The 17,601-nt window shown below is 37.5% G+C and overlaps 2 protein-coding genes across 2 annotated transcripts in view; one reads left to right on the top strand and one right to left on the bottom strand.

Moving 5' to 3' along the window:
- Positions 1-1,023: 1,023 nt before the first annotated feature.
- On the top strand, positions 1,024-10,737 carry LOC146451738 (palmitoyltransferase ZDHHC15B-like). The gene is made up of 10 exons (XM_085098819.1): positions 1,024-1,172; positions 1,319-1,345; positions 1,616-1,710; positions 3,801-3,842; positions 5,218-5,284; positions 6,441-6,510; positions 6,866-7,019; positions 7,703-7,832; positions 9,739-9,868; positions 10,178-10,737. Exons 1-10 carry the CDS (start codon positions 1,061-1,063, stop codon positions 10,449-10,451), a joined length of 1,101 nt encoding a protein of 366 aa, XP_084954945.1. The 5' UTR covers positions 1,024-1,060; the 3' UTR covers positions 10,452-10,737.
- A 4,706-nt stretch (positions 10,738-15,443) lies between these two features.
- The window catches only part of LOC146451737 (melatonin receptor type 1B-like), a 3,306-nt gene continuing 1,148 nt past the window's right edge, over positions 15,444-17,601 (bottom strand). The window contains exon 1 of the mRNA XM_085098811.1: positions 15,444-17,601. This exon is cut by the window's right edge and continues 1,148 nt beyond it. Coding sequence (XP_084954937.1) covers positions 16,920-17,601 — 682 coding nt within the window. The 3' untranslated portion in view covers positions 15,444-16,919.

The following is a 17,601-nucleotide window of genomic DNA, read 5'->3' as shown; positions in this document are numbered from 1 at the left end:
ACAAATCTGGGAACCGAAACATTCACCCAAAGCGTATACCTAGCCTTTAAGATATAAGTATAAAAAATGAAACAGCCTTGAATATACGAAATAAAGCTACTAAATTCGGATACTTACGTCAAATCAAGCTCTGGGATAGGCTTTTAAAGTAATGAATGAAAATGTAAATCACATCGCCTCCATCAGATCGATAAAATAAAATATATTTTCATTTTAAAAACTGCAACAAATTACCAATAACACTTAAATTCAAACAGAGCTTTCAGCTTCGACAGATTACTCTGGTTCAGCTATTCGCTAACGTACTCAATGGACTTGCCAGCGAAAAACGTGGCCTTTTCCGCGTATTGTCACCCCATAAGTCCTTGCGTGAGTAGTTATTTCGATTTGCCCCGCCCCCTACCCCCGGGCAAGACCGCTTGAGGAAATTCCCGACCCCCGGGCCAGACGGTTCGAGTTTTCCCGGGGGTGTGCCCGGGGGGGGGATGGTAACAGGTAGAATTGAACCACGCATAATCTTGTTCAGCCAGAGTGTAAAAGTTATTTCTTGTGTTTGCTGACTGTCGACTACTTAGTCTCAATAACAGACCATTTAACATCGATATAACACTTGGTTTTCAAATCATGAAAATCTTGAATCGCAATTCAGTTATGGAACGATCACGGGTGCACATCAGTCAACCCCAGGGCAGGGGGCATTTGACAACCACGCACGGCCACGGGTGTGCCATTTTTTTTTAGATTTTATCCAACTGCAAAATTATTCATTTCAATAATCGAAATCAAGCTAGGCTTTCGTTTGCTTTCTCCTTCTGCTCAAAAAAAAAAAAGGAAAAGGAATTTAAAACAAGAGAAAAAAAAAACACTGGAGAATCCGGGTATCGATCCCGGTACCTCTCGCATGCTAAGCGAGCGCTCTACCATTTGAGCTAATCCCCCGTTGATAGGAAGACTAAGATAATTGTTTTTATTTAAATACAATATCGTTTGAGTTGTAGTGACGTCATGGACGGAAGAAAGATTTTGCGCATGATCGCTGATTACGAATGTAACTTAGAACATGGCTGCCATCCTAACTTGTCTCTTTAAAACTTTTCAATGGATACCCGTTTTATTCATCAACGCTGTAATTGTCTGGTCATATTACGCCTATGTTGTCATTCTTTGTTTTGGTGAGAGCGACATCCTTTCTTTTAAATCAACGACTTCATGTTTGCTTGATCGCAATCCTTCAACTCAACCGTTCTGTTTTGACTCCATCGATCTTGCGTATGCTAAGAGTTTCTTCGTTAACTTCATTTATCTCTTTTGGTTTCAGAGAGCATCCAGTCTCCTTATGAAAGAGGTAAGCGTTAAAATCTTAAAATCTACCTGTTTAAAGCCTAGGTTAGTAACGTTGGGTGCGAGTGTTAAGTAAATTTTTGTGACCCCTTGCTTTATAATTGAGCTTAAACCTAAGCCTATACCTATACATACAGTCGCAAGCTTACCTTTACACTTAACATAATTACTGCTTACTGTTTCTCCATTTGCAGCTATTTGCTTTCACTTCGCCATTTTTTAATCGTTATTGTGGAATTTTTAACAACTTACAATCGTGGATCATTCATTTCAGCTGTGTATTTGATCCTGTACCATCCCTTCTTCTTGATGTTGATGGTATCTTACTGGCGGACAATATGCGCCACATCAGGCTTTGTTCCTTCACAGGTTTGTGATAAAATGCCACTGGTATATTTTTACAAAAACATTTCACACAACTGCAGCTAGATATTAAATCCCTCTATTTCGAGAAGCCTAGTCATAAGTAAGTATTAGTTATATATTTATTCCGGTCTCTGGAAATATAATATTCATGGTTATTAGTTATTACGGAAATATTTAAGCTTAGATATAGACTTCAAAATGTGGGACAGTCAGGAAACAGCAAATTTTTGACTGTCTGAGATTTCTCGACATGTGAAAATAAGGCTTTATTGCAGCCACATATAGACCTGTACATTTCAATTAAGGACTGAGGTTGCATGCTGGACACTTGCATGTTTTGGACACTGCCCCAAAACTTTTTGGCATATCTTACATGTACATGTATATAGAATGAATATGTATACAGAGTAATCGCATTAATAACACCCCATTTTCTATACATGAAAGCATTCAATAGCTGAATTATGAGGCCCTATTAGGGGTTATTGGCGTACGGAATATTTGAGAAAAAAAATTATAGGGATACAGGATATTGGAAAAAGATATACAGTGGAACCTCGATTTTACGATATGGCAAGGGGACAGCAAAATCATTTCGTTAAATCAGGATATCATTGTAAACGAATTCCCGATTTATAAATAACTGTTGCCAGGACACAGAATGTTGATCGTTAAATTGGGAATATCATTAGATCGACGATCGGAAAATCGGGGTTCCACTGTATTGGGAAATTCAACACGAACTTTCTTCACAAAATTTCTTAACGTTTCAATAAATTAATGAAGATTATATTCACAAGAAAATAGTTAAAATAAAACAAATTAACAATAATTAATGGTAATATTGATCGAAATGGACTGATACATGTATGCTGCTGGTTTATACGTTTTCGGTCATTTTCATCAACTTTCAGCGGTTTCTGTTGTTGAATCTTTCTTTTCTAACAGATGAACAGCGTCTGCCTTTTGCATGAGGTGTCCGTCTTTTGCAGGGACAAATTAAACTTTGCCTCACAGCTGTTGCCAATGAATAATTATCTGTATCTTGCAACCATAACCGTAAACGAAACTTCAGTACCTTCAATGAATTGTGACTGATTATCAGTTACTGTTTGGTGTAGTCTAAAGAAGACTGAGTGTTGGGTTTAGCTTAATGATGAAATTAATTCATTCAATTTTTAATTCAAAGATTTTCCTTAATTGGTCTGTGGTGTTGGTCAAAAGTAAGGGTCATCTGGACTGAAGCAGTGACTTGCCACTGACCCATTACATCAAAAGAAAACAATTTTGGTTGATACCATTAAAAATTTACATCAATACTGAAAGTTTAAGATGCATTTCTAGCCATTTCAGAAGCCTTGAGCTTAAATTTTTTCTGGGGGTACATGCCCAGACCCCCCCCCCCCCTCTCCCTCTCTCTAATGGTGCTTCAAATATCATAGTACAGCATGACTTCAGATTGATCCTGAGTTTACTTGAGACAGGTTAAATTAAGCAGCCATCATGCAGTAGCATGACCACTGTAAGAAATGTCCCTTTTTTTTGTCATGATGGTCTGACCCACCCCAGACATCCAGCTTTTGCTCGGTCAAAACAATCAGGAGTTGGAGTCCTGGCCATGGTGAAGAGGCAAAGCAAGTTTTTTGTACATGATGCTGTAGCATGTGGATTCCATCCCTCATATATCTGGCTTCTCATGTCTATATTAATTATTCTGAAAGCATTAATAATGCAAGCCACAAAGATTCCTTAATATAATTTTTATAATATTTAAGGAATCTTAGTGGCTTGCTAGTCTTTTTATCTGGTGAAAATAATTTATTGCAGACCACCATTTCACCACGTTTAAACAGTTTGCCTTAGTTTGTTTCATTATTATTTATTTCATTCTTTTTCATTTACATTGTTTTCTGCTTGATAGAAGCTACACTGACATACTAAGTTGTAAATAACATGTATTCAGTGCATACGTACCATTATGGCATTTATCAAGGCACATGACTGTGTTATCAATGGTCTACTCAGTAACACTGTTGATTCAATGCCCTCCTTGCTGTTACCTTCAGTTGACTTGTATGTCTCTTTTGTTGCAGTTTTTCTTATCCAGAACAGACAGAGAATCTTTAGACAATGGGGTAGGTGACTGATCCATGAAATAAAATTTTTTAAAAATCACTTGTTTAATAACCCCCCCCCCCCCCCTTCCAACTGACTAATATTCTATTTTTGTCAACTATCTATCTCACAGTTTGTGTGAACTTCCAGTCACTGAAACCACTCATTGTTTTTCAGCTTCTATTGTCCGTTGAGTAGCTGAGCTCTTTCGGTTTATTTGCAAAGTTATTACTGAATCTTAGCAACTCTGATGGTTTTCAGTGGGAGAGCAAGAGGCAGAATACTTTTCGACATTCAAACTGGTGCACTTTGTTTTTAAAAATTACGTCAAATGTGTTTATACATGCACTTACGAGAAAATCAGTTCTAGCTTACCAGAAATAATAGTAATAATAGACTATTAATTAATTTGCTGAAGGTCAGCAATAATTAGAACTTTGATTCTAGAACCTCAACTCGGATGGGTGCACGGAAAGCTTTCCACAGATTTTTTTTGAATGATGCAGTTATATTGTATTGTGGACATTACACAGTTGAACCTCTCCACAACGGCCACCTTGGGGACAGAAGAAAGTGGCCGTTGTGGAGAGGTGGCCGTTATGGGGAGGTAGGGGTGTAATATGACACCTGTTTTTTTTTTTTTTCGGGAAGTACAACATGTTTATTGTGCCAAGTTCATGCTTACTGTAACCTACAATGGCAATCCAATCTTAAATAATATATATATAAAACATACAATAAAATCAAACATAAATAATGTTTTGAATCAAAATGTTAACAAGACGAAACGAGCAAGGTTCGCAACATTCGCTATATTATTGTAGACAATTTATGCTTACTGCAGCATATAGATGGCACACAATCAAAATACGTATATCATTAAAATGGATACAGAAACGTAATGTTCCGAAGACAAATGTCGATTACTGCATCAGTTTACTGTATTGGCCGTTGTAGAGAGGTTTAAACAAGAGCTAATGTATGGACTGTTCGCCGGGACAAAAAAATGTGGCCGTTGTAGAGAGGTGGCCGTTGTGGAGAGGTGGCCGTTAGTGGAGGTTCGACTGTATCTCTTTATTGTCAAAGATTTCTTCAGTTTGTGTACAATAATTATTGTAAATTTCAGTTGAATATATGCAAAATAAAATTCATGTCAGTAATGGTGTAGTGAATTTGATTTCACATATAGAGTGCTGATACAAGTACGAGTACGTACAGGACATTTTCTGTAACATTTTCTGTCTGATTTAAGTTAACATCTGTATATTTAATAGATATGCCTTTGGGTGTTGTAAGATACAATAATTATTTATCTATTACTTGAAAACAACCCATTCTGATTTACTACTGTAGGTGTTAATTCCAGAGTTAATTTGTTGTGGAATATGTTTGTAGGATCCTAAAGAAGTTTTAGAAAGAGTTGCAAGAAAGCTTCCAGTTGTTACACAGACGGTATCAGGAGGTGAGAATTCATGTCCATTCACATGTCAACAGTGAAGGTGGCTGGCAACTTGGAGTGTGAAAGTTCACAACTAAAAGACAACAGCCGTTTAAGTCTTTATTTTGCACTGAGTGGCTACTTTCCTTGTGGAACCACATAATGATACTGAGCCTTGTGGCATCACTATCTTTTCAGGGTGGAAAAAGTAGTTTGTGAGCAAGGCTTTAACCAGCAGAAGAAAAAAAGAAAAAATTAAGGGAAAATTTACTTAATCCTTTCAAACTTTTACCAGACACATACCTCTAGGGTCTGCCCAGTTTTCTTGAATTTCCAGGCTAAAAGCCTGTTTGTGAGTATAATAATAATTATTACTTTTGGTGACAGCTAGCCCATTAACCTTTAATGATAATCTCTCAAGGTGGCCTGGCATTGGTTGTCATGTTGTTTCCATAGACAAGAGAATACTTCAATCACAATTTCTCTCAAATGTCAAGGAAATTTAAAAAAATTGTTTGGGTAGCCTTGCAATGAACTTGAATTCCATGTCCAGTTGTTTTTTGCAGAAACCAGGTGAAGTTTCAGTCATATGATCAATCTTTAGGTCAACTTTACCTAATGCCAGTGGCAATTCAAGATTTGATCTGCACACCCAGAAAATGCAATACTGCCATCTGGCTCTACAATTTTGGTAGGGGACCAAATTTGCAATCAGCAGGGTTCGTGCGGGTCATGGAAAACCTGGAAAGTCATAGAATTTTGTAATTGCATTTTCCAGGTCTGGAAAGTCAAAGATTTTAATTGTGGGTCATAGAAAGTCATTGAAAATTATGTTTTGGAGAAAAATCACCAAGAGATATTTTTTAAGGGAGCAGATGAACGATTTAAAAAAAACAATGAAAAGAACCAAGAAACAGGTTTTCACTCAGTAGAAATAAATACTGTGCATTTTGACACTGTAAAATGTGAATGCTTTGTTATGGAAAACTTGAAAAGGTCATGGAATTTTAAAAGCCCAAAAGAGTACAAACCCTGATCAGGGGATTGTAGGCTCAAATCTCAGCTCTGGACAACCAACCAGCAGGGTCTTTGAATAGCTGGTAAAACCATAATGACCATACGATATGATCAGTTGCTTGTGTGTTGTTGGTCTGATTCAAGGATTTTTTTTTAATTCCAGCTGCTAGATATTGTGACATATGTCAAGCTATAAAACCTGATCGATGTCACCACTGTTCCATGTGTAAAAAGTAAGTTGAAGTTAAGCACTAAATCATTAATCAGATGTTTATGTCATGTTTAAAATGGAATGATCACCAATTTCCCCTGCTGTTGTTCAAAATCAAAAAATTAATTGTTATCTATGTGACAGTGTTGTAACACGTCAATCAATTCTGTTTGCATATGATGTCAGCTTTTATCTTCGACATGTTTCCTATTTAGTAAAGTTTATAAACAATTTTGTAAAAACACTGTATTCCTAACAGTAATGGATGCATTTCTTTGTACTTCTTTGTACTTCTTGCTAATACAAAAAACTACAATACAATATAATACAATACAATACAAAATTAAAATATTTTTTGCTTTTTTAAATCCTTACAGGTGTATTTTAAAAATGGACCATCACTGTCCATGGGTGAATAACTGTGTTGGATTCACGAACTACAAGTTCTTTCTTCTGTTTCTGTTCTATGCAATTCTTTACACCATATACGTCACAGCAACAGTCACCAAGTACTTTGTGGCATTCTGGAATGTGAGTTTCATTGCTCTTAAGCCCTGGTCAAACGGCGCATAATAGTCGATGATAGTCAAAACTATCATCCACTATTATCAACGACAAATACCATGCGCGTGGTCAAACGGTGCAGGTCAAAATGAATGATGGTTGATGATAGTCGATGACAGTACATTATAGTTGGTGGTCAAACGAGTGAGCAACTTTCAACTATCATCAACTGTCATCAACAGTTGATGATAGTTACTGTTACAGTTACTGTCATCAACTATCATGTGCCATTTGACCAGGGCTTAAAACTTGTCTATAATTTTATATACAACTTGAAGAGATATTAGATGCACTTACACGTCAAGTAAAATGGAAGATGGCTTCTTTATGTACACAGAGTTTGCAAATTAGGGCTGTTGTTAGGTTATGAGCTGTGTACTGCATTTATTTATTATTCTTTGCCACCAAAGTGTTATTATTATGAGATAATAAATTATTTGTTAAAGGTTTTTGTTTTGACTCTCCCTCCCCCCAAGAAATCTCAGTTTAGCTTCATACCTTGCTTCTAAAATTTTGGCTTTTAAGACCCCTCCCCCCCCCCCCCTAGGAATTTCCAATGAGCTTCCATGGGGAGGGTATGGATTTTTTTTCTGGAACTGCACAATATGTAACCAAGTAAAGCTAACATTACCACTTATTTTCTTCTGCAGAACACGTTAGACGGTGATGGGAAGTTGCACATCTTGTTTTTGTTTTTTGTTGCTCTCATGTTTTCCATTAGTCTGTGGTCACTGTTTGGGTATCATTTATATCTCACTGGGAATAACAAAACAACACTGGGTGAGTTGGAAGTACTTACTGCGTACACTGTAGCTCATTTACTTTGAAACCAAGGTCATGTGTACGATATTTGAAACCTAAAGTTCATAAATGAAAGAATAATGATGTGGAAGTGAAATTTATGAAATTCATTTATCTGATCTGCAGATGAAGTAGTTACAGTCAAGCCTCCCGTAAACAGACACCCTTGGGGCGAGAAAAAGTGTCCGCTTAAGAGAGGTGTCCGTGTATGTAGCTAAGAACATGACCAAGTGTTCCCTAACGAAAGGTGTCCACCTATGGGAGGTGTCTAGTGGAGGTTCGACTGTACAGTCACAGAGATGCCAACCTCTGAAGATCTGAAATCTGGAGACTTTTTCTTCTGAGCACCCCCCTTATTACCCTACCCCCCCCTAAACAAAATTGATGCACTTACCCCCCCCCCCCCAAGTTGGCACAAAATGTGCACAGCACTACAGCTTTTTCTGTCCTGCTCTTTAATTGGTTGAACGTTTGTCCAATCCAGTCGTTTATATTGCAATGATGACAAAAGCGTATTTTCTTTGGTTTCCGTCAAAGTTTGTGGCAGATTGGGTAAAACAGGCATGCAAATGCAGCCATGACACAATATTTCTTAATATTTCTTTATGGAACATTTGAGTTGAAATACTAGCCTATTATGCAAATAAGGCACCAAGTTGCTTTTATCCAGGAGGTTTAGTCACCCGTACTGGAGACCAGGAGATTTGTTCCGTATCCGGGAGACTCCCGGATAATCTGGGAGAGTTGGCATGAGTGCAGTCAACCTGCACGTCACACATGACCAGTATTTCCGAGAATGAAATGAACATTCAAATTCGTCTTTGTAACGTCCGGCATTTGAATGGAATATTGAACATTTCTCTGGAAATCTTCTGAAAAAGACGCCTTAACTGAAATAAAAATCCAAAATATTTGGGAACACTTGTGCTTAATGCTGTAATGAAAAGAAAAATTCATAGCTTTATACTGTCAATAAACTAGGAAAATTTCTATGGGAACTCTGAAATCTCGTTGGCGATGTTCAAAACTGACATTTAAATTTCAAAAAATACCAATTGCGCGTGATGTGGGTTCACTGTAATAAATGAGAGACTGTCAGAGTTATGTGTATATATACAACTTAAGCAGCTGCTAAAACAAGGCCTGTACAAGTATTCAGTCTTGAATGGGATTCGAATCCATGACTTCTGTGATACTGGTGCAGAGTGCTAAGAAGCAACTGAGCTATCAAACCAACTGGGAGCTGGTCATTTCTATGTGAATTCATAGTATACCCGTAGAGGCGAAGAGATGAAATTCATGTATTTGAACTGCAGATGAAATAATGAAAAAATGATGTCAAACAGAGAATCTGTATCTACTGATCAGCATCTCAAGAGGTTTAGGGCTCCAGGGATCTTGACTGTCCAAAAAAACTTGGTGTTCAATCAGAAAAATGGGGCAATATGACAGCCTCCATGCTTTGCTCCAGGGTCCAGAGCAAAGCAAAGCCTGACAAAGCCTGATTAAGCTAATCCTGGGTTAATGTGAGCTTTTATTCCTGTTTTATCACTACTCAAAAAGAAAGATTTCTGTCCCTCAGTTTTGACCTAGACTTTTATTTACCATTAGGCAAGCTTAAAACTGGCCTTTGAAAAACCTTTAGCTTTAAGCAGCTTTTGAACAACTTGGCCAAGAGCTCCATTTAGCTAGAAATTATCAGCATTTCTGTCAGTTCAGATTAATGTTCCATGTAGAGAAAGATTTTGGGCTCTGGACTCTGCAGAAAAATTTTCAGGACTTCAAAGACAGCCCCTTTAAGATACTGAATGATATGAAAAAAAATGCTGCTCGTGAAGGGTCAAATCTCTATGTTCATTTGTTCTTGTGCTTCACTTTAATATAGAGTCCTTCCGAGTTCCTCATTTCTATTATGGTCCCAATAAAGATGGTTTTAGCCTTGGATCTGTGATGAAGAATGCTGAACAAGTACTCGGGCTCAACAAATGGTACTGGTTTCTACCTGTCTACACCAGGTGAGGAAGTCTCTTTTTGTTGAAATCAGATCTGTGAAATAACACAGAATTTCATTATTTTTCTCTAGCTTGCACCTTGTGTGGAGGCACGTTTGTGTAGTGGTTCTAAAGCATGGTGTGAGATTTGATTAAAAGATCAGAGGGTCAATGGTTTGAGGCTAAGTTGGTCTCCATATATACAGTATTGTTTCCTTAGAGAAGAAACTTTGCTCCACATTGTCTCTCTTCACCCAGGTGTATAAATGGGTACCAAATTTAGCCTTTTGCAACCATAAGCAAAAGGCTTATTATGTCTCTTTTCTTTGACAGTATTGGAGATGGAGTCCACTTCCCAATAATAAACCAGCCAGAGGAAGACTCGTTATTAAATGCACAGCAAAGATGGATGGAAGAGGGAGAACTGGAAGCAGCAGACGACCAAACAATTGACAACAAACAAGACTCACCCACAGACAGTGCAGATATATCGTCGGCAGAACTGGTGAACGAGAATGAGGTTGAAACTCAAATACCAGGCAGAACCAAGCCAGACATACTCGCTGTACCAGAGAATGACGACATTCAAGATGGGACCGCATTGTAATGTAAAGTACAAAGTGTGTTTGTAACTGAACTATGTGGACTGCCTGTCAGGCCGCCTGCTGTGGGCTGTTGATGTGCAGTTGTACGAAAAAATGGAGTTCAGCATGTGTCTCTCTCCAAAATCTTTTGTTATGGGGTAGAAGACTGTAAATGTAAGTGAGACTGAAATAACATTTATAAGTCTTATCATCCTCCATTCTTGTCAACTAACCATGCTTGGAAATATGTACAAGTATATGAAGACATCCAGGCCGCAGCAAAACTTGCACTCTGGTAACAAATGAGCAGCTTTGAGAGGGCTGTCATATTTTAGTGAAGTTTTCGTCTTTATAACTGAATGGTCTGCATATCACGTACATTAATTCTTCTGTTGAACAAAATTCAAGGATAATAGTTTTTAGTGGGAAGTTTTTAGTGTACATACAGCTTTTCTGTTGAAAGAGCATCCACCAAAGTAGGTGACAGTATGTAACTTTCTGGAACATGGATGAAAAATAATTGAGTGTTGTTGTCATGATTGAACCTTGATCATAGAGCTTATTCCAACATGGCTACCATTTTAATATTTTGTTCATATTGTGTAGTTCCAGAAAAAATTCATACCCACCCCATGGAAGGTCATTGGAAATTCCTAGGGGGAGGGGGGTCCTAAAAGTCAAAATTTTAGAAACAAAGTATGAAGCAAAACTGGAATTTCTCGGGGAGAGGGGGCACAAAACAAAAAAGCCTTCTGTTGGGGGGGGGGGGGGAGAGTATGGATATTGTCTGGAATTAGCCATTCTTACCTCGTTCTCAAGTTCAAAAATCAAAAGAATATTTTACCTTGATTGAGGCAAGAAGGGTTAATTTGAATTCAAACAAAAGAATAATTAAATGGAAGCCATTTTGGAACGGTTTATGAATCATGACCAGCAAGTTACATTCGGATAAGACCCCCTGTTTTGCACACGGCAGTGAAAACAGTTACAGCATTTTTTCTAGAGTGTGGTATTGTGTGATTTCTGCAAATGAAAATATATTATCAGTGTATAAAATTTGCACAAGTACATTAAATGCCGTGGAAAGCTATGTTCCCATCACAAATAATTTAATAGCTTTCGCAAGCATGGTTATAATTGAAATCATTTCGTCTACATGGCCTAAAACATCACACTGCAAATTTTATCTGCCATCATAGCAACTTTGAAAAAAGTGTGTATCTCAAAATATTGATTTTAAAACCTTCAATTGGCCATTCCGAAGTTCATAAAGGGATTGGGCCCTAACATACACATGGTTCAAATTGTGTCATATTAAGAAATGAACCCCATTGTCAGAAAGATCACATAAAATTTCACAGCATAGTAACCAGCCTGTGACCTGTCCAAGGTCACCCAAATTCTGAGATGGCATCTGCCAAATCCATAGTCCCTAATGTTTCTTATTTTTGAAAGCCTTCTATGCAATCTAAACTTGGTAAACTGACTAATTTTAATGTGATCGTTCTTGTGATGGACTCCAATTTTTGATTAAAGGAAACTAAAAAACTCTTTCTCTGGTGTCCATTTGAACTCCAGAATGGACAGCTTATTGTTAATTCTTAAGCTTGGACATCTTGAGCCACCTTTTAAGCCAAGAAGCCTTTAAAATCTCTGAATGGGCCTTACTTGTACTGTGTGATCGAACGGTAATTTCTAGAATATACATGGCAGCTGCAAATAGATGTTTGGTAGAAACTCACAGTAACATGGCATGCTCTGTCAACAAATCTTGGTTTAACTGTTATTGTATAAATTATGTGTACACAGGAAAGTATTGTTTTGGGCATACCAGTTCCAAAATCAAATTCATGTATATTTAAAAATATTAAGTAAACATTTTGTTACCCTCAAAGGAAAACTGTCTTTGAATTTTTGTAACTTTTACTTTTGTAGAATAGGATGATGTGAAAATAAAAAATGGGAAAGGATGTAAATTTTTCATAGCATTAGCTCTAGGTCTCAATTAAATTCTTTGAATTTTCTAGCCGAATTAAATGCCATCTTATCTGATAAAAAAATTGTTTGATTTCTTTAGTTATTTTTTATTTTATTTTGTAAATTTTAAATGGCATTAGCTCCATTTAAAACACCAGTCAGTTGTTGACAGAACTCTTTTCAGAGGATACAAATTAATTTAAGCTTAATTAAAATGCACTTTGATCAAACTTGTTTTCAATTTTTGGGAGCGAGCATGAAATTTTTATAATGTGTAGGTATGAACTAATTAAAACGTGTTTTATAGAGACAATTTACTCCAAAGATCAAATGTAATATGTGCTAGGTATTTTGTTTCAAGTTAAAGCAAACTTGTTTTGCTATTATTAGAAGTATAGGAACTAAGCTACGTAACTGGGGTCTGATATGTTGTTAATTTGTAAGATTATTAATATTATTATTGATATAAATGGCTATTAGTTGTGGTAAAAGAAGTGTAAATAACTGTTGTTACACTTGAGCCAACAGTAAAGTGGTTCAGTGTTCTTTCATCTAAGGCACTATGACCGCTGGAATACAATGAATCACAGGCTCAACTATCAAGTTCTTTTTCATAAAATAATGGCGGCCGAATTTTGCACATGTTAACGAGGCCAGTAGGGCCAATAATCATGAAAATAAAAGAATAATTTATCAGCCACCACTTATGAAAAAGGTCTACATAACACGTTATCACATTCATGATGGTAAAGGGTGATCAATAAAAAAAACGGCAATTTTTTGAGTTGCTTTGTTTTCCTTACTGCTCAACAAATTTGTTAAAGAAAATGCTAATAAAAAGTGATTTAGTCAAGCTCGTCTGAGTTACAAATACCCGATAATAAAATCTCTGATGCAGATCATATTGGACGATTACGACTACAGAAGATCAACGTTATCAATCTATCTCGCTTATGCGTTCAAATCGTGTCCAACTTTGAGCATGGAAATTCCAAACTAGCACAAATCCCTAGCCGAGTTGTTCAAGGCATGATTAGTGCTAATCCAGGCCTAACAACCATGACATTTTATAGATTTTTCCTACAGTTGACCCAGAGTTAGTGCTAATCTGGTTTTGAACAACTCTGCAGCTCTTTCCTTTCATTTTCCGTCGGAGTCGCCTCTCCTCCCACACATCGTTTAAATTAGGTTTCTTTATTTATATATCTCCTTTTTACAAGTTTTTCTATCACCTAAAATTTATAGACTAGTACATTCTAGAATGTGTACTGTAACCTTAAACTAACCAACAACAACAAAATACAAACAAACAATTATACGTCAGAAGGTACCTTGTGTACATACGGTTCTAACATATTTTAATTCACTTTTGTGTCATACACTCTGTTTTATTTATAAGAACGTCTAATTTTGGGGCTGAGGCTGAACGTTCTTATATTTTTTTGCGATTTGAGGCTGAAAACGTTCTTAAGATGTTCTTAAATTACATGGTATACACTACATGTATTTCAGTAAATCAATGCGGACGAGCTGAGATATGGTATCAAGAACTGCTGATTACGACAAACCAAGATGTGTGTCACCATTGTTAATGTTATACAAAACATGCCCTTTAGTATTTTGCTTAATTTACATTTGTTACCTTGATTTTATATACAGATTAGCAAAATAAAAACGTTCTTAATGGACTCTCAGCCTGAGGAACGTTCCTAATACGTTCTTAAAATTTTGGTTAATCTCAGCCTCAACGTTCTTATAAAAAAGGTTCTTATAAAAAAAAAAAACAGAGTGTATTTCACTTTGCTATAACTATTCAAAGCAGACATTTCCCCTTGGTGTGCATTTGTTACACTGTGTTTCCCCGAACAAGCGACCAATTTCGTATTTTTGCCTTTTTAAAATCAACGAATTGGCTTGAATTTTCGACATGTGATGTCATGGGAACTGAACAAATGTTCGGTAAATTTGAAATTCCCTTTTCTCGTACTCTGTTTTGCACTTCCTTGATTGGTCAAAGTTTGGTGGTTATTTCAGTTTTCACGGCAACAAGAGGCGCTCAATCGAGTGACTGAGAGTGCTGCGGCTTTTTCGAGAAGGCATAAGACAAACTTGGAGTAAAATCCCCTCACGTATAAACACGCCAATAGCAATTGTTTTATGATAAGCTATAACTTGTATTTACAGAAATTAGGTTCTTTGATATGTTTTCCGTGTTTCGTTCTGTCTTTGGCGATGTAGAGAAGAAGAAACACTTTTTTCGTGCTCTCCTCACGCCCTTGCGTGGTTTATTATATCACAAAGCACGGTTAAGACTGTTTCGTTTGTTAATTGTGAAACAGGTGATTTATCACTAAGTCGAGCGACAAACGCGAAAAATCCCCACTGAGTAGAAACTGTAATTTTCACTTTTCGCTGGACAGCGTTCGCAGTGTTATACCTGCCAACTTAATTTTTCTGACTCAAAGGCGTGAGATTTTTTCATCCATGGGAATGCCAGGATTTTCTTAGACGACACGATTATATCCGAAGATTTCCGAAGACGTTCCAAATAATCCTGAAGTTCTCAAGAAAATTATTATGCTCCATACGGACCTTCAAAAAATAGAGATTTTGGGGAAAGTATCGTCATTTACTCATTTTACATGAACTTTTCGTTTCTCGATTTGGTGTGAGTTTACATCTTTTTGGAAAGTGTGTCAGTTATTAAGGCTGTAATAGCTCACATTTTTCAACCAGACGTGAGAAATTGGTCCGTAAGTGTGAGTTGGCGTGCGATCGAAGCTTTCAACCCGCACTAGCAGGTGTGAGAGTTGGCGGGTATACGGTCTATAATTATGAAAAATGTGTTAAATCGCCCATAAACTCCTCGCACGCCTTCATCGGTTGACTTGAGGGGTAAATCTATTTAAGGCTGGTTTTCACTAGCGACGGATTCGGAGTCGGAGTCGTAAGCGGAGTCGTAAGAGCGCTTAGTGACCTAGTGAAAATCAAAAATCGGAGTCGTAAGCGGAGTCATAAGCCTAAGTCATGACCCCTGGTGGTCGGTTCTCCTCATAATTCTGTCAGTGGGCCAATTAGAAAGTGTCAGTCTGACATTAATTTGTCAAAAATAAACTATGATGACGGTATATTTAGAGCTTCACAGGTAATTTCCATTCTCATTTATAGAATCAGTTACGAGGGCGAAACCATGCATTTGTTTGCATTTCCCACACGTTTTCTTCCCTATTTATTTTCTGTAATTTTCATTACAGAGTGAGAACCGACTGGGAAAAATGAAGCACCAATTAAAAAGCCAAATAATGTTACTCTTGTTTTATATACTGACAGGGAGATTTAGAAACGAAGACGGCAACGGCAGCGAAAACTCACTATTATAATGAATTAGCGCTTTTAAGTGTCGTCTCGATTATTGCAACTTGCTTTAAAAGTCACAAGAATCTTCATTTTTGAAGGAGGTCGGGCTTCTTGGAAGAAGAAGAAAAAGAAAAAGAAGAAGGAAGGAGAAGAAGTCAAATGTAGGTGAAATTTTCGTGGAGTTGAATTCTTGGAGACCGCACCCAAGTTTAGAAAGAGAAAAACAAATTGGTCGTGTGTTTACATCCGTCATTAAATATTCCATCAGGAAATTTCACGTCCTAGAGGGGCTGTTTACATGGAGGGAGGAAGATCTTAGCACAAGGAAGATACCAGAGGGCGCATCAACTTAGCGCCATATGTTTGCTGTATCCGTTTACACGCAAAAAAATGTACTTGTAATTGTACTTCCTAGCTGAGAGATCCTAGCACCATGTAAACTACGTTCGCTCGGAAGATCCTAGTACTAGAAAGAACAAACATGGCGGCAGTTGTGCGTTCAGCTGCTAAAGGCAGACAATTTTTTCCTCTTTTCCTTGGTAACTACCCTGGCCGAAATTTCTGCATGTAAACTAAACGAAAAGTTGTTTCGCCTTCTAGGATAGTCGTGCAGTGACGGCAAAGAAATGTACTAAGAAGTGTAATGCACGTGCAGAGTTGTTTTGGTTATTAAGCCTATTGCTTTTTTGACGTTCTCGTTGCCCTCGCCGTCGTGTTTGCTAAAGCTCCGTAGTAAGGGGCTGCCCCCGTGGATCCCTCATATCTGTCATGAATTAACTAATTACTTGCATTTTGGCGGTTTAGTAAAACACGGGCCACTCCTTAATTAATTGAATCACGCATAATTTTTAGGTGTGCCGGTTTTCCTTCGTGATTCTGTATCTGTTGACACAATATCGCCGATCCAAGATCTCATATCAGTATACTGTACCAGATTGTGATTCGATCATTTGGCTTATCCTAGTACGATACTACTGAATAATTTTGGGGCCATGTTGTGACTGTTTGTTCCATATATTTTCTTTTTAGTTCCAATCATTTCGTTGTTGCTATATAGAGTTGTAGGCCAGTTTCCTCCTCGCAGTTTTTGTTCAAACGTTTCGACGATATATATACAGTAATTTCTGAATCAGAGAGGCAGGGAGTGGAGACGCGCTTCATGATGATTGTATCTCAGTTATCTCAGTGATTTGTCCTGTACTTGGTTCGCCGGTATCCGTGCCAGGTGCCTCTTGATGAACAACTTTTTTTTCGGTACTTTCCCGGCTTTCTTCCATTTCAAATTTAACTGCCACTACTTTATTTTTAGTCAAAGTTTTGCGACTCAGTTTACCTCCACTGACATCAAATGACTTACTGGTACCGCTCACTGAATTCATACGCCACAACTTCAAAGGATCCACGATCCTCATGTATTCCCTACGGAAGGAGCGATTCATGATGCCGTATATGATGGGATTAAGAGAAGTGCTAGCAAATCCGAAACAAGTGTAGCTCACGTAGACTTGTCGTTTGAGCTTCCAATCTGCGTTGATGAAATCGATCAAATCGATCACTAACACAGGAGTCCAGCAAGTTAGGAAACCTATAACAACGACTAGAAGGGTATACGTAACATTTACTTCCTCTACTGATAGGGAGCCATCAGACGAAGCACAGGATTCGGTTCTTGCACGGATTCGAGACCGAAAATTCAGGTTGTGTTTGCGCACCACGATGAACACTTTGGTGTAACAAGTTATGATGATAATGAGTGGAATAGCCACATAAACGAGAACCAAATATGCACCGTAGCCGTCGTACAGGCTTTCAGCGTTGTGTGCACAGAAGACTTTTCCG

The sequence above is a fragment of the Pavona decussata genome, unplaced genomic scaffold, assembly GCF_977016875.1.
Source record: "Pavona decussata unplaced genomic scaffold, jaPavDecu1.1 SCAFFOLD_386, whole genome shotgun sequence".
Classification (NCBI taxonomy): domain Eukaryota; kingdom Metazoa; phylum Cnidaria; class Anthozoa; order Scleractinia; family Agariciidae; genus Pavona; species Pavona decussata.
This window is presented reverse-complemented; position numbering and strand designations above follow the sequence as displayed.